The 21143-nt window shown below is 44.9% G+C and overlaps 1 protein-coding gene across 6 annotated transcripts in view; it reads left to right on the forward strand.

The window, feature by feature from the left end:
- The window catches only part of WNK1 (WNK lysine deficient protein kinase 1), a 171268-nt gene that overhangs the window by 132346 nt on the left and 17779 nt on the right, over nucleotides 1–21143 (forward strand). For all 6 annotated transcript variants that reach the window (XM_054035141.1, XM_054035099.1, XM_054035108.1 and 3 more), the window contains 5 exons: nucleotides 4057–4143; nucleotides 5254–5323; nucleotides 13751–13824; nucleotides 14751–15427; nucleotides 20796–20998. In XM_054035141.1, the coding sequence (XP_053891116.1) occupies nucleotides 4057–4143; nucleotides 5254–5323; nucleotides 13751–13824; nucleotides 14751–15427; nucleotides 20796–20998 (1111 nt within the window). The remainder of the gene's footprint in view (nucleotides 1–4056; nucleotides 4144–5253; nucleotides 5324–13750; nucleotides 13825–14750; nucleotides 15428–20795; nucleotides 20999–21143) is intronic.

The raw sequence follows: 21143 nt of genomic DNA on the forward strand, positions 1-21143 counted from the left end.
TTTACTTTTTTGAAGTGAAATTTTCCATTTGTGGTTTGTGCCAAAGATGACCTATTTTTGGAATATTTAAGCAAAATCCTTTCAGCCAAATTTGAGTTATGGACATGAAACAATACTGCCTTTTTAAAGCCATTGTTTTATTTTTTTTATTTTTGTATATATAAAAATAAAATTCAGGTTAGAAGTAATTTAAAAGTTTTATAGCCAAAATGGCTATAATATGGAATTTTATTGCCTTGTGAGCTATTGCCAGTGGCTGGATGAGCAGGGAATGAGAATTCACCTCTGCGTGTTCTCAGAGATATCAGCTAAGACTTTTATTGGAGCCTGATGGAAGCTTTGCCTGTTGGCATCAGAGTATGTTCTCCCTGCTCAGCCTGACGTGCTCAAGGGCTGTAGGTTTCAGGCTTCTTCTGAGAAAAGTAACACAAAATGGCCCTTCTAACTCATCTTGTTCCCTTTCATGCCATGTATTGGAGAGGAGCATGTACCCAGCAAAGGGAATTTACTTTTGTGTGTGTCATACTAGTTAAATCAATGTGATATAAATGTCAGTTCATAAATGAAACCATTTAAATGTGCATGTCAAGCATAAAGCCGTAATCTTAAAAAAGAAAAAAAGGTTTGCACTATGTAGTATAACCTTAATATTAAATCCCTTGAGACTGTGATGTCATCTTAGCTGTTGCGCTATTTCTGAAAGCTGGGTTGACATACTGGAGGTTATATTTGTTCTTGCAAGATACCATTTGGGCAGGTTTTATGCTTCCAAACACATGAAAAGTAGAATTACCCAAGTTATAGAATTCTTTGGTTTCAAAGAGTAGAAGTAGCGTGGTGGGGTATGAGCTGCTCCTTTACTAGTGGTCATGCATTGCCCAGGGCTTTAACTATTGTCTTTTGAAATCTTCCAGTCAGTTCCTTCTTGATTGTGGTAAGCAAAAGAGCTCCCTTCATGAACTGTGGCTATTCAGACACTGTTCTGGCTCTTCAGCCCATCTAGTGACACATTGTTTTGGAATTCTCTTAGTGTCCCTTCCTGACTGCCATTAAAGTCTACATTCCTTCCTTTTATTGTGATGTTTAAATTTTATTTTCAGGCCCCCTCTAACCAGTGAGCACTGATAGTCATCAGAGACACCAGAAGATCCATGACCTGTTCTAATCTTTGTTTAGGCATTTACATACTTTGTCTTGTACATCGGCTTGCAGCACTTTGATGTCATGCATACAATTTTTTTATGAAGACTTTTTGGTATTGGCTCCTTTTGCTTTCTTAAAATGTTTTCCCAAAGGACTATGGTTAAAGGTAATCATGATCTGTTGCCCAGGCGGGGAGTGCACATATTCATCTAATCTAACAGGATGATCAAGGAAGCCACTCTGGAAGCAGTTGAAATATCCCTGTATCATCACTGGGATCACTAGGGCTCATGATAAACTGTCCAAAGTCACAGCTTGTCTCTAACAAACAAATGGAGCATATAGGAGTCATGCTAAATATAGTTCAACTCAAAGCCTTCCTGCCCCATGTCAGAAAGAATCCAGGACCCCACCAGTTCAGCAGAAAGGATGAGGAATAGCCAGCACCTGACAACTTGGACCATGGTAACAGTGCATTCATAAAACAGCAACGAAGAGTCCTGTGGCACCTTGTAGACTAACAGATGTATTGGAGCATAAGCTTTCGTGGGTGAATACGCACTTCGTCAGATGCAGCCTGATAGAACTTCGTCAGACATCATAATAGCCTGATAGAGAGAACTTGAGTGGATACCAAAATATTAATGGAAGCAAACAATACAGGGGATTTGTACTACATTTTGCAGAAGAATGATTTCTTTGGCTTGGGATGGGATTTGGCAGTCTCAATGTAGGCTGATAGGAAGGTTCTCTTGGTCTGTAATACAGCCTCAGAGTAGACTTTGGGGAATTCATTATGTTTCAGCCTGTCTGAATCAGCCTTTGTTTTCTATCAGCCTCAAATTTTCGCCCCTCTGTGTTTTCTTCCAGTGTAGGGTGTTAGAAAATAAGGAGGTCAGTGTGGGTGACGGGGAAGAAGAGTCCATTTGGGGTCCAGTGTGTCAGTGGTCCAGGCTAATGTAGAATGTACCTCATGCCCCAGTGGGCAGAGAGCTGAACGTAGTTTACCGATGAGGGATTTACATTAGAGGACGTGTGGCGAGCTTCATGGTTCACAGAGAAAGTGACAAATAATTATCTTGTCTCAGATCCCACTCAGTGTCAACCTGGGTTTGATTTATTGCAAAGGCAATGGAGCCTTCTGAACCAGTTTCATACCGGACATGGAATTTGTGATGCAGTAGAATTTCAGTGGCATTTTAAAGACAGTCCACTACATCAATGTGGGCAGCCACAAACCATGACACACGTTGAGGACTGCAAAATGACTCAACTTCCTGTAGGTCTTCATGCCTTGAACATAGTTGATAAGAACACTGTGGCTTGGCTTGACCGGATCGCATACACCAAATAAGTAAACCTAGGCTGAAGATCGGGTTCCAGGTATGATGGCTGTGTGAGTTGGACCAGAGATGACCTGTGAAAGTCCTAGGAAGGCAAATGAAAAGATGTGTTTTGGGATTTCTGCATCTGCAGCCTTGTCAACGGGAGTGTTCTGGTCTCCCAGGACAAGTCTGAAGTATTTCACCACCACTGCTGACAAGATGTCAGTGAGCAACTTTAAGAATCCTTTTATCTATGATGGTCTGTAAATAAGCCTAAAATCTATGTTGGCTTTGGCTCTTGTCTCTGGCAGATGACTGAATTCAAATGAAGTTGTCTTACCCGAGGCACTTCTGAGCCATTCAGTACCTGTGAACTAAAGTTTGCAACAAGAAATGACCTTCTGTAAGAATGACTTTAGCTCAGAGGGAGAACAAGCTTCAGGTCCTAGTAACTTATCCACCTTATACCAGAGTTAACAAGAATAGTGATGCTGTAGACTTGCCAGATTCGTTTCCAAGGTGGCGTCAGATTTCCACCTTAATGAGCCCCTCATCCTGCCAACTTTTTTCCACTTACTATGTGCCCATCCCAGTATGGCCTTTATCTAGGCACTCAAAATTAAAAGGTCTTTTTTTGTGACACTAATTCTGTGGATAATGCCGTTACTCAAAAGATTAGTGTCTGTGACTGATGTGTTGCGTTTCTCATTGCTTATGATCTGGCTGGCTTATTTAGTCCAAGACAGGACAGTCTCTGATGTCTGCCTCAGAATGTTTCTCACTCAGATATGTGCAAGGCAGCTACATGGTCCTCCATTTATATGTTTACAAAAATCGATGATTTGGATCCTAGTCTCTGTGGAGAGAGATTCTTGATTGTCTTGCATAATCTGTTTCTGAACTAGAGTCCAAACTTTCTTGCCTTTTGAATTTTTTTTATTTGGGATGTCCTCTTTAAGAAGTCTATCTTAAGACACCACCTCAGGCTGTTGAAATGTTAAATCTGCTACTTCTGGAGGTATCTCCCCATTTTTTTTTTTTTAAGCAGCACCCTGTTCATCTACATAGTTGCCTTTGGCATAGCTCTTGTCTCAATTTGCAATGTAACTGAAACTTTTGTTTAGAGATAACCCTTGAGCTACTTTCACTCCTGCCCAGATGGTATCTTTAGAAGAAGGCAAATTAATTAACCTGTAACCTGGTTTGGTGAGCTGTGTAGCACATACTACCTGTGAGGAATGTTTGGGATGGCCTATGCCATGAACCACTGCCCTTGGAAACCAAAAACATGAGAGCTCGGAGGCTCTTAAACATTCAGTCCGTTCTCAAGTTTGAGAATCCAAACACAATATCTTCAGAAAAACAGAGCTACGACTTAGATTTTCCTTCCTATTTTTTGGTTTAAACATGTAGCTTAATTTACTACCTGTATATGATGCAGGAAGCAGAGGTAATTAGAGGTATTGAAACTCTACTTTTTGCTATACAATTTTGCAACCTTAATATTAAGTAGCTTTTGATGTTAAATCTTGCCATGTGCATAGCTGGTGCCAAGGGACAGCTGCTTATTTTTAGCTTGTTTCTTCAGTCCCAGCAGCCTCTAGAAGATCTGGATGCTCAGTTGAGAAGAACCCTCAGTCCAGAGACTGTCCCAGTGACCTCTGCTCCTGCCTGTGTAAGTTTGCAGTGTTGGTGTTTAAAGCCTCTATTTAGTTAAGAGTGCTTCCTTAAGTTTTTATGCTCTTGGATAGTTGCCTTCAGAAGCAGTGTGTCAAACTCTCTCTGGTCTTTGAAAATAAAAATGCTTTGATGCCTCAAAAGATAGTGAGTGCTGTGCAAGGAAACATACTTTGTATGACTTACAAACTAGTAACTCTGGTAGGCTTTTTAATAGACTTTCTGGCCTGTTGCTAGAAGTACCCTGCTAAAACAAACAAAAAAACATTCATTAAGAAACTGAGAGCCTTTCTGAGGATGGAGCAATATAGGAGATCAGAATAAAGAATGACATGTGACTGTCTTCTGAATCTACAAGAAATGATTCTGATGTACTTGGGGCAAAAGGTGCAGCTTGTGCTGGATTTTGTATTCCCTCATGGCTGACTACCAAGTAATGTTATGGTCCTTAAGGAGCCATGCAGTAAGGGATGGTTACAAATTTTAAGATCTAATATGAAAATAAAACTAGTCATTTGGAAAGGAGGTACTATATTCAGATGAATGTAGGCTCCTACTACTACAGTAAATAAGAGCTTGTCTACATGGAGGGCGGTGGTGGTAGTGGTGGGGGGAATGACTGGAATACCTAGTGCGAAGTAGGTATTCTGCACTAACTCCCTGAGTGGACACACTTTATTCCACACCAAGGGGTTGTCTACATGGGTACACCCAGGAAAACTAATCTGAATTTAAAGTGAATTAGTTAAATTGCATTAAACCCCTGTGGGACTGTCTCATTCAGAATGCATGTGGCCTTAATTTAAATAGGTGTTGCCCTTTAAACTTGGACCCTTAGCTATTTCAGACCAACTTCCCCATGTAGATGGTACTAAAACTCCCTCAAGTTATCTAAAGGAGGAGGAGCTCTGCTGAACCATTGGAGATAAAATTTGAAAACACAAACATGTATCTTTATGCAAGATTCACTGAGATTACTTGTTACTTTTGCCCATGGTCATTCCTTTATCCTTAAGTAAGATGGAAAAATATTAATATTGCAGGATGCTTTAGGTAGGCTGTGGTAAGGATCAATGTAATAACTAAAAGATTTTCTTTGTTTTTATAGCCTGTGCCAGCAATGGCTTCTACCACAGTTACTGGAGTGGTGTCTGCACCAGCACAGCCCCTGAAAGAAGGTATTTATGCTGACACTTGCCACCTCAGTCTTCTGAGGAATGTGAATGGACTTGCTGAGCAAGAGGATTTGATGTTAAATGGCTGTACTAAAACTGCAGGCTTTATTAGAGGAACTGGAAAGGCACTGGCTTTTGATGAACTAGACTAAAATTCTCTTACTGCAGGTCGAGAGGTGCAAGGGATATGCTAGCTTCTTTAATTTTTAAAACTCTCCAAAAATAAGCTAAATCAAGATTTACAAGGACTCTCCGCTAAACCTACTGCTAAGGAACAATATCAAGATTTGTAGAGTGAATGCCTCCTCTCTCTCTCATACTATATAGTCCGCAAGAGTGAGAAGACTATATTGCTAGTTTTGATCCTTCTGTGCCTTAACAGATATTTAGGGATTGCCCTTCTTTCCACTGTGCAAAGAAGTGGAAATCTTCATATGAGCAGTGCTGAGGAAAAAGATTTGCTTTCTGGTTTCATTTAGAGAAGTTGAGGAGCAGACCATGGACTTTCCAATCCTAATTTTATATCCAGCTGCTAAACAATTAATTATTGGACAGTCTGTAAAAGGTTCCAGAATGTTTCAGGTATAAAGCGCACACATTTCTGCGCCAAAAAAAAAAAAAAAAAAAATGCTGTAGCTAGCTAGCTCACTTGCTGGCTTACACTAGCTTGATAACATAGTCACTTGTAGACAAAGAGGTTTTGTGGGGGAAGATATATTCCAAACGTTCTCCTGCCCAGTTTAGTTCAACGAACTTCACTTACCTTTTGACAAGAGAAGAGTGCTGCTGTACTGTTAAAAGTATTTCAAAACTAGTTAGAAGAGCTCAGATTAAAAAAAATGTTGAGAATAATTTTTATTAATATACTCATTAATATACTCTTCTGTGAGATTTCTCTTGTGCAGTCAGTGTTTTATGGCAGATCTTCAAGATTGTTTACAGTAGGAAAACAGTCACATGTAGGGCTGCCTACAATAGATTTCCCCTGGAAAATTGCTTCCCTACTTGAGAATACGTTCTCCATCCTGCTGAAGTTCAGTAGAATCATTTTAATTGGAACACCATGTTGGACCGTCTGCTGAATAAGGATGACAAAGCAATTTTTAAAATTTTGAATGCCAGATCCACAGTTGCACAACTGGTGTGATGGGCAGTAGTTGTATGCCCCCAATACTGGAACCAGGCCAGCCTTTGTTACAACTTACCACACACTCATGGTGATCCTATTGCATTCCAGTTGCACGTATTGCTGGAGTGCAGAGGTGCTCAGTGCATGTTCTCCTTCCTCAGCCACAGCCCCCTACATCACAGGCTTTGAGAGTAGTTGTGTAGAGCCATTATGGCAACCCAAGAATTTCTCTTTCATTAGAGAGATCGCTAGGTAGCTAGTTCCACTAGTCCAACAGTGCAATGCAATTGGAGTGTGGAGGAGGGGAGTCCAAGAATCTGGCCCTGAAGATCTAAAATGAGAATATTATACTGACTAAAAATGATTCTCAGCATTTGATTTTTTTTTTCTTCTTTGTTCATTTCTGTATTAATATACTTATTCTAAATTTTATACTGGTTTAATGCTTGGGTAAAATCAACATTTGGCAGTGGATAAAAATGCCTAAAGGCGCTGGCCTTAATGGAATTTGCCACTATTGTCCCATTTAAACAGCAGTCGGTATCATTCACTAGTAAGCTACATTACTTCCCTGAATGACATGCCAGTTAATTATATTTCCAGATTACATGTATTATATTTAAGTGCCATAATATGTTGAGTGGAATAACTATAGTGAAAACCAATTTGTCTTGAAATTGTGGTATGGCCTGGGGTATTACATAATGTTCCTATGGGTGCTGCGCTTCAGGCACGCATGTGCCTTTGATAGGAGCCTTTTGGTAGCAGTGCCAGTTAGTTTCACACATGCACCCCAACTATCTTCATGCCCCATACTGAAGGTATGTAGGGCAGTGTCAGATGAAGCACCCTCAGTTCCTTCTCAACTGCTTCAGCATGAGACAGCATCTTTTGGTGCCTGCTTCATAATTAGCTGTCTCTTAGGGAATAGCTTCTAGATTTTACATGCTATTTAGGTCTTAGTTACCCCCTGTTAATGTTTAATCTAGTTACAGTAGTTGAAGTTTTTGTTGAGACTTCTTCAAGAGACTCCTTTGTGGTGGTGCGGGGAGAAGTGGACCTGGGCCTGCCTTTCTTTGACGGAATTAATTTTCTGGTTATGCCTTGCTTATGTTACCTAGATTTAAAGGTTGCCTCACTTGCCGGGAGTCCATCCGAGTTAATGATGGTTACTCTCACTGTATCTGCTGCTTAGGAGACACCAACATCCCACCTAAGTAAATTTGTTTGAGGCTTGAGTAAGTCTAGATGAGTCAGGGAGATTAATCTTAGGCTTCTCATGATGGAGTGCTCCCTTTGACCTGCCTCAGACTCAGAAACCCCCTGGTAGAGCGATCTTCCAGTGAGCACAGTGCCCCATTGATCTTTGCCACCTACTCACCCACTAGATCTTTGCGAGTGAGAACCACAGGATAGTACCAAGACTTCCAGAAGGATGAGCTCCAGATTGCCTTGAACAGAAGCCAGGGACAAAAAGCCTAGGTCACCACACAGACCTGCTGTTTCAGTGACTTCATGTCCCAGAAAACGTAACACTGAGGCTCAAAGGTCTCCTCTTATCAAGGCCCCCTCATCTAAATCTGCAGGAACCTTAAAGTCCCAGCATTCTTCGGTACCATCCATGGTTGTGGTGCTAACGATCCAAAAGACTCTGTCAAAGAGGTCAGTATTGAACATGGGTCCTGCTTCTAAGTTGCCTGCAGTACTCCAAGTTGATGTCTCAAGCTGATCGACCGGCATCATCGAAGCCAAGGTCATCCTCTGTACCACCACCACTCTGTGGAGTCTTCCCGGGTTTCTGCATAGATTCACTCAACCAGTACTGCAGGAGCTCAGATTCTGCTGTGGCTTGTGTGTCTCAGATGAACGAGAGTCTCCTCTACTAATGGGTGCAGAAGGACTGTCAGTACTGGAGCCTCATGTGTCACTGATACTGCCTGGCTTCCATGACCCACTAAAAGAGACAGGCAACCTCCCTCAAGGTCATACCTGTTTGCTCCTTCCTTGGACTGTGAAGAATATAGTTCCTCGGACTCTCAAATTTCTATCAGAGGCTTGCTCGATTAGCAGCCCAGAGCTACCTCTCTTGATGTTTTTTCTGAGAGAGAAGCTCCAAAGCTTGGCCAAACTCCTCGTTCCTCTTGTATGATCAATCCTGGATGTCCCCTCCTTTTCCTTATGGCCTCCTTCAGTGGTCATATTGGGACCAGTGGGCTGCTTATAGACAGTTCTCTAGAGTACCCAGTTACACCCATGGGAGAGTATCAGACAACCACCACCTACTTCTCTTGTCCCTCCAAATCAATCTCTACCCCAGAAGCAATCTTTCAAGGAACAGGAGAGAAAAGCTGATGAGGATGCTACTTACTAGTCTAACATTTTTCTCCTTACCTGATGAGACAGTGATGCTTCCTTCCCCCCCCCCCCCCCCGTCACCCCCCTATGCTGATTAAACAAGTCCAAGAGGTCAGAAGAGAATTGCTGACTCCCTTTAAAGGGATTTGGAAGAGAGTTCATGAGATTAGCACAACCTCTTGGACATCCTCCAATCTGCCACTTCTGTTTGGGAAGCCTTACCTGTAAACAAGGCTTTGCTTGAACCTGCCAGAACAATTTAGTAATCCCCAGTTGCCATTTCTCCAACTTATAAGAGGATGGAAAAAAAATATTTTCCTGCTCAAGGCACTGAGTTTTTGTTCATTCACGCAGCCCCCAGCTCCTTGGTGGTGGATTTTGTGAACAAAGCTGCTACACATAAGGACCACAAATGCCTAGACCTCTTTGGCCACAAAAGTTACTGTTCAGCTTCGTTGCAATTTAGAATCTACCATTATCAAGCCCTGATAGCAAAATATAACCACACCAACTAAGGAAAAATAAATTTTTATTGATCTGCCTCAGGAACGAGAGCAATTTCAAGCGATCATCACGGAAGGTCACTTGTTAGCCAGAATTTAGGTACAGGCCTCCCTAGACATGACCCACATGATAATCAGATCTGTTTCTACAGTGATTGTCTTGCATCCTGCCTGCTGGATGTGATCCTCAGGAATCCAGAGGGAAGTCCAAAATACTGTAGAGACCTTCCTTTTGATGGGCTCAAGCTCTTCAGTGAGTGCACCAATGAATCCTAGTGAGAATGCAAGGATTCGAGGGCTATTCTTTGCTTCCTCAGCACCTACACACCTGCAAATAAAAGGAGATTCAGCAGTCATAGATGGTGCAGAGATCCTGCCCAGCCTAGTTCCCTGCTTATCACAGGCCTTGGGAACTGCCTAAGAGGAGACTTGGCTTCCCAAAGAGAAGTCTGCCACCACAACTACCATAACTCATGCTTCTTTGTCACCCAAGAGTCCATTTTGATTTGGGTCAAGAACTGTCCTCCCTTCAGGATGTGAAGCTGTATTATTTTGCCTCCTCCCTCCCACTGTTGCAGATTCTCTCTCCCATCTCTGATCCGTATGGGAGCAGTTTATTTCTGACAGATGTGTTTTGGAGGTCGTAACATTGGACTAGTCTATGCATTTCATCTCCACTCTCCCCATCCTTTCTCAGGGTCGCATCTCATGAATATCTACTGAGACCGTTCTATCCCTTTTCCACATGGGCAGATACTGGTTCTACATCTCTTAACGCAGAGGGGAGAGGGGTCTATTCAAAGTACTTTCTGGTTCCCAAAAAGAAAGGTGGATGGAGCCCCATCTTAGATCTCAGATTGTTAATCACTTCCTGAAAAACACAAGTTCACGATGGTGACACGTGCAGCTATAAAACTGTCTCTTGAGCTGGAAGATGGGTTCTCAGCTGTTGACTTACAGGATGTGTATTTTGATATCATGATGCATCCTTTTCGCAAGAAGTTTCTGCACTATGTGGTTGGCTGGGAGCACTTCCAATATTGAGTACTCCTTTTTGGACTTTACTGCCCCCAGAGGATTTATGATGGTTCTGGCAATGGTAGGTGTTCAATTGCAGTGATAAGCAGTTGGCTCCTCAAGGGCCACTTTCACAACAAAGTTCTTTTTGCAGTGAGGAAGGCTAAGGCTTCAGCTCAACAAGAAGTCTACTTTGATATCTCTTTAGTGAATAGAGTTTATACAAGCCACATTAGATGCCAAAGCATCCAGAGTTTACCTACTGATGGACGGGCTTATGGCATTAACTAATCTGATCTTGCAGGTTGAAATGAGACTGCAAACAATGGCAAGAACTTGTCTGCAGCTCCTAGGTCATTTGGCAGTCTGCACCTTTGTCATGCCATGGTTGCACGTACACTACTTCCAGGGATGGTTGAGAATGGTTTACACCCCCAACAAAGTCTGAACAAATTAGTGTCATTCCCTCATCAGGTTCTAGATTTGCTTAGCAGAAAGACCCAGGCAAGGTCTGTGCTGAAGTTCCTTTTACTCTGTCTCCCTCCACCACAGCATCAGATACATCTCTAGTGGGATCCAGGAGCTCATCTTCAAATGCATAATATGAAGGCAAATGCATCACCCTAGAATCCACTCTGCATATCAACCTTTTGGAGCGTAAATGGGTCAGATTTGTGTGCAAACACTTTCTTCCCATGATCAAGGACCAGTCCGTCAAGATCATGACAGAGCCAGCATATGCTATATAAATTTGCCAAGAAAGAGGAAGATCTCCCTGTCTTTGTGTGGATGCGTTAAAACTATAGAACTAGTGCATAGCCAATCAGACTCCTCTCAGCCTCATACTTACTGGGTCTTCAGAACACCATAGCAGACTGCTTGAGCAGATGCTTCTGCCAGGATCGGGCGTCGGAAACCAACAATCTGATTCTCAACTGTATATTGCTTACTTGGGGTTTTCTGGAAATAGCCACTGCCAATAAACAAAGTGTTGGAAATTCTGCTGCGGGTTGGGGTGGGCTAAGACCTCAGTCTCAGGTAATTGCCTTCCTCGTTTCCTTGTTGAGGAACCTCCTCTACACCTATTCGTCACTGCTCATCAGTGGCGAATAGGTGTAGAGTGCCTAACAGAATTAAGCAGGACATAGCCAAGGTCATCCTAATTGCACCGACTTGGTCAAGGCAAATTTGGCTTCCCTACCTGATTTGCCTCACATCTTGCTCAGCACTACAGCTACTGTGACTATTCACGAGCTGGTAACTCAAGATTCTGGGCATGTTCTTCACCCCAGTTTGAACACACTGCAGCTCAGTGCTTGGTTTCTAGATATTTCTCAGGGTTAGAAGTTTGAGACAGGTACAAAAGGTTTTGTTGAGTAACAGAAAAACATAAGCTACAAAAACTTACCTAGAGAAAGGTTCCATTATTGGTGAATTTTGTCCCTTGTTGATTCTTCCCTTTTGGTTGTGTTTCCTGTGGAGTTTAAAGAATTCAGGTTTCTGAGTTCTGTTAAAGTTGAGTTAGCAGCTATCAGAGCTTTCCATTCTCCTGTTGAAGGGTTTTTAGTGTTTGCTCACTCCACATCTTCCAGATTCATTAAAGGGTTAGCTAACCTTTCCCCATATGTCAGAGAACCCACTCTTGCATGGGACTGGAACTTGGTCCTCAACTTTTTCTTGAAACCTCCCTTTGAGCCATTAGCTGAGTGTTCCCTTTTACACTTGTCTGTGAAAGCTGCATTTTTAGTGGCTATATCTGCTTAGAGAATTGGCCCATCTCCCCCTACACACTTTTCCATAAAGTATCTCTGGCCACGTAGCTGACTTTTACCCAAGGTAACCTTGGACTCTGATATCGATCAGATCATTTACCTGCTTGGCAGGTACCCCTTCCTCCATGGCAGCTGATGGAGCCTGCAAGCTGCACCCTACAGGGACAGGCAGGAGCAACAGCTGGGAGCTGCAGGGAGGGGCCACTGCTTTCCGGGAGGGGAGACTGAGGATATGGGTGCGAGCCTGCAGGGGAGAAGTGTGACTGGAGCTGTTCCAGGGGCTGCTGAACCTTTGAATTGTGCTCCGCCCCTCCCCCCCATCAGCAGGTACGAGTCATCTCTGCCTTGCAGGACAGTAATGAAGCTGCATGGAGCGGAGCCTGCAGCTGGGCTCTGGGGGCAGTGTGTGCACTTGTCTGGATCAGGGGACCCTGTGCAGCCTACTCCAGCACCCCCAAATACCTTCTCCAAGTACACATCCACACCCCTCCAGCTCCCCCCAAATATCCTCTACAGCTCCCCCTCCCTCCTGCAGTGTCCTCTATTTGGGGACTTGAAATATGGTAACCCTGAGGAAGTAGAGTGAAAAAATGAGAATCGACTAAAAGATCAGAGGGGCAGAGTTTCCCCCCAAGATGTGCCCTGCTGGCACATGTAACACACCCAGACTGAGGGGCCTGACAAAAGCATAACAGAGAAACAGGAACCAGGTTGTTGTAGCGGTTTCTTTAACTCTCTACTCATGGGAGAATCTTTTTTGTTGTCTGTATTGTTACAGACATACTTGCTGACAGGTGTTTTGAAATAAATTAGCAGAATAATTGAAACTGGTGTGATTTATATTGTGGTGTTTTGACAAATAAAATATACAGAATTTTGCAGAATTTTTAACTTTTTGGTGCGGCATTTCCCCCAGGAGTATGAAGTGGAGTACCCCAGGGTTATTGGGATTTGAATAACTTTCTAACACTGAGTATTTGATCTGGATAAAGAAAATTGCTGTTAAAGTCCAGATAATTCCATCTCCTCCCCGTTGTCCCCAAATACAAAACCCCTTGTGTTAATATTGTCCTATTTTGTAACAGAGGACATTCTCCCATATCTACACTTTTTCAGAGAAGTGAAGTTAATGAATTGACTTCAGTAAACTATGTAGTTGTGATGCACCTGGTGCCAAGCTGTTTTATCTTCCATTAGTTTGAAGGCATTTAGCATTTGGATTGGGTAAGGCAAAACCCTGGAGTAGTTCAAAATAGAACACAGCAGATGACCCTAGGAGGAGGAATTGGAAAACAAAGATTTAGATCAGTCCAGTGGCGTGTTCTGCTGTGTAACTAGTCAATCCAGTGTGAGACTGGTCCTCAGATATTTCAGACTAATACTTCGTTGGGTCTAAAAATACATGAATTGAACAGGCCATGTTTTATTGTAGCTCAGTTTAATTGAATTGTTGCTTGTGATCGCTCTTCATTCCTGCACTTTAGAAGTTGGATAGGAGGTTAAAGAAAGTGGTGAGTTCAAGTAATGATGGCATTATAGAAAGCAGACTGGGTGCAGCAGTGGGAGAAAGTGTTTGTCTCAAGTGGGAGAAAAAGAAACGCAAAAACTTCTTTAACTTTCTCTTCCCTGCCACCCTCCTTTTTCTCAATTTCAGCATCACAGGATGCAGACAGCAGTGCAACGACTACCCCTGCAGGAGCTGGAGTTTTTAAGATGGGACGATTTCAGGTAGGAAAATGTTACTTTGTAGATTCACTCTGTGACCAGGGCATTGATCCAGGAATCTCACTGTTATGGCAAAGCAGTAGGGCCCAGATTTTTCAAGGTATTTAGGGCATTGCTCCACTCACCGTCGCAATGCCCAATTGATTTTGGAGCCTAAATCTCATTTTCAAAAGTGGTTTAGGCACATAGATGCCTAAAACCTGTTGGCTTTGATTGGGTTTAGGCTCCTAAGTGCCTAAACCACTTTTGAAAAGGAGATTTAGTTTCCTGGATCAGTGGGGCGTTGCAACGGTGAATGAAGCAGTGCCTAAATACCTTGAAAAATCTGGGCCTTCTTGATTGGTACCAGCTCCTGGCACACCATTTTACTGGGAGGAATTGCCACTATCGAGTTTGACAGGAATTCATTTTTCTATTCATGAACTCTACTCCCAATCAGGGTTAACATCACACTTTATTGCAGCATTTTCTGGTTTGTGACCTTGGCATTCTGAGACAACTGAAGCCTTGAAATAAGTCTTAACTATGCATTGACTTTGCTATTAGTAGTCCAGATCTTTAATGTTAGCCACATTATGGCTAATGTGACATTGGTGCACTCTGCTGTATCATTCTCTAAGTTTGGTTGTGAAGGAATCTTACTGAAAGATGTAGTTCTTGGAAGAACAGATGTGGGTGTGTATGAAACAAGTTGAAATGGCTTAGCACCAGACCAGATGATATTTAGCTTGCCTTTACCTAGAACTCTGGGATGAGTGGATATGTGGCCAGGAAAGGGAGAAGGCACCTTGTTTGCTGTGCTCAAGGCAGCTGGTTACTTGTCCCAGTTTGACATATTTCTGACCATAGAGGTCAGCTAGAGCCTGTCATATATATTACTGTGAAGGGTTCAGAATGCTGTGCTCACTTAGTGTTTCCATCACTTCTAGGTATCTGTGGCAGTGGATAGTGTACTGAGAGACAGTGACGGTAAACCTGAAGAAACTAAGCCGGTGCATTTTGAGACAACCTCCTCTGATTCATCTTTGTCTGGCAGCAGTCCAGAGAGTACGCTTGTGAAGCAGACTTCCAATGGGACAACAGAGGCTACCACTGGTACCTCCTTAGATGTGACAGATGATGCTGTTTCACGGACATTTCCTGCCATACAATTGCCATTAGAGGCTGGGCAGCCAACTAAAGTTGGGCGCTTTCAAGTGACGACAACAACGGACCAAGTGGGTCGCTTTTCTGTGTCCAGGACTCAAGATGAGGTCACCTGTGTGGAGAGAGAACCCCCAATGACTCTTCCTCTTTCTGTGGATTCAGAACAAGTTTCTCTTCCAGCCATGACTCCAAAGAAAGAGGTTCCAGAATTGGTGGAGCCAAGGCAGTCTCTGCTTATGAATGGGCCATCATCTGATCTGGAGGCTGCCTTCCTGAGTGGAGCGGCTCAGGAACTGGATGATGGCTCAGGTAGCCCAGACTCTCTCCAACCACTGGGTTCAAAGATCAGCCTCCCCATCCAAAGCTTTAGCAACTCATTGAATTCTTCCTACATGAGCAGTGATGAGTCAGATATTGAAGATGAAGACTTGAAATCAGAGCTACGCCGGTTGCGGGAAAAGTAAGATTTCTTCTTTGAGAATGATGTTTGTGTGAACTGTAACAGTTGCTTAGTCCTTTTTCCGCTTTCCTTTATGAGCACTCTGACCTGCCATACAGAGGAAAAATTCAGACTGATTTTAGAATGAGCCTCTGTTAAATATATTTTTCTGTAGTAATTGCCAGAGTTTTCACATAGGGTAAAATTAGTTTACTGATAAATGAATGTGATGGTTCTTCTTTGAGTGATTGCTCATATCGATTCCAATTAAGTGTGTGTGCGCCACATGCAGTCATGGGAAAGTATTTCCCCTAGCAGCACCTGTCGTATTGGCTGTGGAGCCCCCTGGAGTGGCGCCTTCATGGCGCTCAATATATGACCCTGCTGACCTAGTGCCTCCTCAGTTCCTTATTACTGCCAGTGATAGTTGTTGGAACTGCAGTGACTTGCTTAGCAAGCTCTTCTCATTTTCCCTAGCTTTCAGTTTAATTTAGTTCGCAGTTATTCCTAGCCTTGTTAAGTTTAGTTTTAGTGGTTTTGGTTGTTACAGCAGATAGCGGTTGGGAGTGGGGTGTCTTCCCCCTTTGCCCCGACAATGTTCCCCGTTGGGACTCAGGTTATGCCTAAATCCCAAGAATTGAAACCCTGCAAGTCCTGCAACAAGACCATGCTAACAGGCAACCCCCACAACGCTTGCTTAAAGTGTCTGGGGGAAGCACACCAAACTGACACGTGCAGGATTTATAAAGGGTTTCACCACAGAACAAAAAAGGAGCGAGATTTTTTTGCCTCGAGCAGCCCCTTATGGAGGCGGCACTTAGACTGCAACCTACATCAGCATGGCAAGACCCAGCACCAAGCTCGTGGGTGCGCAGCGCCCTGGAGGCAGTGGTAGAAGCGGCACTGCAGAAGGACTCTGGGAGAGACCCGCGACACCGCCACTCACTGGCACCAAAACCAGCGGGATTGACCTGGCACCAGTCCCATTAGCCTCCTTGTCATCCTCCCCAGATGAGGCGGTTGCAGGCACCTCAATCTCTGGACCGCCCCCCATAGACAGCCGTGCCCACCAGGACCTCCTTCGTAGGGTGGTGCGAAATATGGGCCTGCAGGTCGAGGAGGTGGTGGAGTCAGAGGACCCGATGGTTGACATCCTGGCCCCAGAGGGCCCGTCGAGGGTGGCTCTAACCCTCATCAAGACTATACAGGCCAATGCTAAGACCATTTGGCAGACCCCGGCCTCCATTCCTCCCACCGCAAAGGGTGTAGAGAGGAAGTATTTTGTCCCATCTAAGGGGTACGAATACCTCTCCCCACACCTGCAGCCTTGCTCATTGGTGGTGGCTGCAGTAAATGAAAAGGAGAGGCAGGAACAACAAGCCCCAGCGTCTAAGTCCAAGGATGCCAAGAGCCTAGATTTATTTGGGTGCAAAGTGTATTCCATGGGGGGTTGCAACTCACGATTGCCAACCAGCAGGCAATTCTGAGTAGATACAGCTTCAACTCCTGGAACTCGATGCTCAATTTTAAGGAGCTGGTGCCAACAGAGTCCAGGGAGGAGTTTGGAGCGATAGTGGAGGAGGGCAAGGCGGTTGCAGGGACCTTCTCTCCAATTCTGCTTCTACCCTCCCTCTCATCCCGCTTCCCTGTCCCTCTTTAGGGACTCTTCTCACGAGCAACTCCTTATCCAGGAGGTGTGGGCACTCCTTGCCAGTGGAGGAGGTTCCTCAGGAACTATGGGGCAAGGGATTCTATTCCCCATACTTCCTAATCCCCAAAGCCAAGGGGGGGAAGGGTCTCAGACCCATTCTAGGTCTGCGAGGACTCAACAAGTTCATGGTAAAGTTGAGGTTCCGCATGGTCTTCCTGGGCACAATTATCCCTTCTCTGGATCCAGGAGGCTGATACGCCGCTCTCAACATGATAGACGCGTACTTCCATATAGCTTATTGGGCTTGCATACAGACGATTCCTACAATTTACGGTCCTTCCATTCGGCGTCTCAACAGCCCCCAGAGTGTTCACAGAGTGCATGTCGGTTGTGGCTGCTTTCCTCTGTCGGAGGCAGGTGCAAGTATACCCCTACCTTAACGACTGGCTACTCAGGGGCCACACCAGGGGGCAGATGGACTCTCAAGTCCGATAAGTCAGATCCACATTCAAGAGACTGGGTCTCCTCCTCAGCTTGAACAAGTCAACCTTGTCTCTGACCCAAAGAATAGAATTCATCGGGGTGGTGTTAGACTCGGTTCAGGCAAGAGCACTTTTGACAGAGCCCCAATTCCAAGCCATGACAGACATCATTCAAGGCCTCAGGCAATACCTGATCACTACAGTAAGGGGATGCCTGAGTCTCCTCGGCCTCATGGCAGCCTGCACTTACGTGACCGGCATGCTAAACTGAGGCTCAGGCCTCTACCGGCGTGGCTCGTTTCGGCCTATAACCCGGGAGGCGACAGCCTAAATTCAGTGGTTACGGTGCCGGGACAGGTGCCAGGGTCCCTTCAATGGTGGCTCCACCCTCGGACAGTGTGCGAAGGAGTTCCCTTCAACAGCCCTCCTTGTCCCTAGTAAGGATGCGTGAGCTCTGGGATGGGGTGCGCATTTGGGAGACCCTCAAATGCAGGGCCTTTGCTCACAGGACTAGCTTGCCCTCCATATCAACATTAAGGAGCTGAGGGCAGTGCAACTAGCATGCCAGACCTTTCAGGCCTGACTACAAGGTCAGTGCATAGCAGTTCTGACTGACAACACCACTGCCTTGTTTTACATCAACAAGCAGGGTGGAGCCTATTCCTCTCCCCTGTGTCGGGAAGCCCTCTGGCAGTGGGAGTTCTGCATAGCCCACTCCATTCACCTGGAAGCATCCTATCTACCAGGAATTCAGAACATGCTTGCGGACCACCTCAGCAGGTCCTTTTGCAATCACGAGTGTTTCATCTGCCCGGATGTCATATGTACCATCTTCTAAAGGTGGGGGTGTCATCAGGTCAATCTGTTCAACACTTGGAGCAACAAAAAGTACCCAATGTTCTGCTCCTTTCAGAAACACAGCCCAGGCTCAATCACGGACGCATTCCTCCTACCGTGGGAGGCTGCCTGCTCTACGCTTTTTCCCCCGTTCTCTCCCGTGCACAAGGTCCTACTCAAAGGTCCGCAGGGACAGGGCAGAGATAATTCTGGCGGCACCAGCGTGGCCTCGACAACATTGGTGCATCACACTCCTGGAACTGTCAAGGGATGCCCCGATTATGTTGCTTCTCCTACCTGACCTGATCATTCAGGTCCATGGTCAATTTCATCACCCCCAACCTGCAGTCCCTCCATCTCATGGCTTGAAAGCTTCATGGATGAACCCCATGGAGTTTCTGTGCTCAGAATAGCTAAGGGAGGTCCTACTTGGCAGCAGGAAGCCCTCACCTAGAGCCACATATCTGGCAAGGTCGAAAAGATTTACTTGTTGGTGTGACTAGCATCGTACATCCCCCTCTTCAGGCACCTATACCTCTTACCTTAGAGTACCTTCTGTGCCTGAAACAGCAAGGCTTGGCAGTGTCCTCCATAAAGGTACACCTCGCTGCTATTTCGGCTTTCCACCCGGGAGCATCTGGACGCTCAGTCTTCGCCAACCCTATGGTTGGTCGGTTCCTCAAGGGTCTAGAACAGCTACATCCCCAGATCAGACAGCCTGTCCCCATGTGGGACCTTAACCAGGTCCTCTCCAGGCTAATGGGCCCCCCATTTGAACCGCTGGCGACTTGCTCCCTTTTCTCTGTCTGTCGTGGAGTTAAAGGCCCTTACCTCAGACCCACCTAATACGGTTTTCCACAGGGATAAGATGCAACTCAGACCTCGCCCGGCCTTTCTTCCTAAGCCCTCACCTAGAGCCACAGTAGGCAGAACATTTTCTTGCCTGCTTTTTATCCTAATCCTCATGCCAGTAGCCATTAGCAGAGACTGCACTCCCTGGATGTTGGACAAGCACTAGTCTTCTACATCGAGCGCAGGAAGTCGAACCAGTTGTTCATAGCGCTGGCAGACTGGATGAAAGGATTCCCGGTCTCATCTCAAAGAATATCTTCCTGGAGCACGTCATGCATCTGCACGTGCTATGAGCTGGCCAAAATACCAGCCCCGGCTCTTACTGCACACTCCACGAGGGCTCAGGCTTCATAGGCTGCATTCCTGGGTCAGGTCCTGATACAAGAAATCTGCGGGGCAGCAACTTGGTCCTCAGTATGTAGATCACCTCTCACTACACCATCATCTGGCATGCCAGAGATGATGCAGCTTTCAGCAGACCGGTGCCCCAATCAGTGATTCCATAACTTTGACCCCACTGCCTAGGTAAGGCTTGGGAATCGCCTAACTGGAATCAATATGAGCAATCACTTGAAGAAAAAATGATTACCTTCTCGTAACCGTTGTTCTTCGAGATGTGTTGCTCCTATCCATTCCAAACCCACCCGCCTTCCACTCTGTCAGAGTAACCAGCAAGAAGGAACTGAGGAGGCGCAGGGTCATATATTGAGCGCCATAAAGGCGCCACTCCAGGGGGTTCCACACCCAACCCGACGGGTGCTGCTAGGGGAAAAGCTTTCCAAGTATTGCACGCAGCGCGCACACACCTAATTGGAATGGACATGAGCAACACATGTTGAAGAATAACAGTTACGAGGTGAGTAACTTTTTTTTTCTATAAATACACACCCATACTTTTTATGCTCAGTTTTAACTGAGATCTCTTGTGTATAAATGTGTCACAAGTTGACCTAGTCAGGTGCCAGTGTCTCCTTTGAAAATGGAACTTAAGTTCCTAAACCACCTAAGGGAACTTGAAAATGTTATTCTGAGCCCATAGGGATAGGGACAAAGACGTCTGAGAAAACTGAGCTGCCTGAGTTCTTGTGGTGTTTTCTAAGGTAGGCTAGACTTCATGCATAAGTGCCTGTGAAGAACACCCACCCACGTACGTGTGTGTGTGTGTATTTTTAAGGATAGCTGACAGTTTTAGATCTTGTACATATAAAACCTCAGAAGACTCTGAGTCAATACCAAGCCTTGTGGAAATTTCAAAGCACTCATGTCTTAGGAAAGTGAGTGTGAATCTTGCAAGCCCTACAGTGTTTATGCTGAAGCTCCAGACCTTATTGATGATCCATCCCCGCTCCCCTTCCTGGCTTTATCATTGTTATGCTAATAGGCAAACCATACGTCAGAATTCTAGCCAATGTTACAATTTCTATAAGGGGAATGGAGCAAGTGATTTTTGTGTGTGGCATCCAGCTTGCTAATTGTGGCTAAGATTTTTCCACCCTCAGAAAGAAAGCTGTTCAGTGGGGTGGGACAGGACATGTTTAAGTTCTTATTCATGTTCTTAACTCTTTAGGCACTATAAAGAGATCCAGGAGCTGCACAGTCGCCAGAAGCAGGAGATTGAATTGCTGTACACCAAACTGGGAAAAGTCCCCCCTGCAGTAATCATCCCCCCAGCTGCCCCTCTCTCAGGGAGGAGGAGGAGACCTACTAAAGGAAAAGGCAGCAAATCCAGCCGCAGCAGCTCCCAGGGTAATAAGAGCCCTCAGCTGCTAGGTAAGGCATCCTCAGGTTTCAGTACCAATGTGACACACAGGGTAAATTGTTTATTAGCACCTTTTGATTCTGTCCTAACTCTTTTTACAATAGATCATGGCACACCCTCAACCCACAGATTGAGGGGTAGTTGGTTGAGGTGATC

Source organism: Malaclemys terrapin, chromosome 1 (genome assembly GCF_027887155.1).
Source record: "Malaclemys terrapin pileata isolate rMalTer1 chromosome 1, rMalTer1.hap1, whole genome shotgun sequence".
NCBI classification, from domain to species: Eukaryota; Metazoa; Chordata; order Testudines; family Emydidae; genus Malaclemys; species Malaclemys terrapin.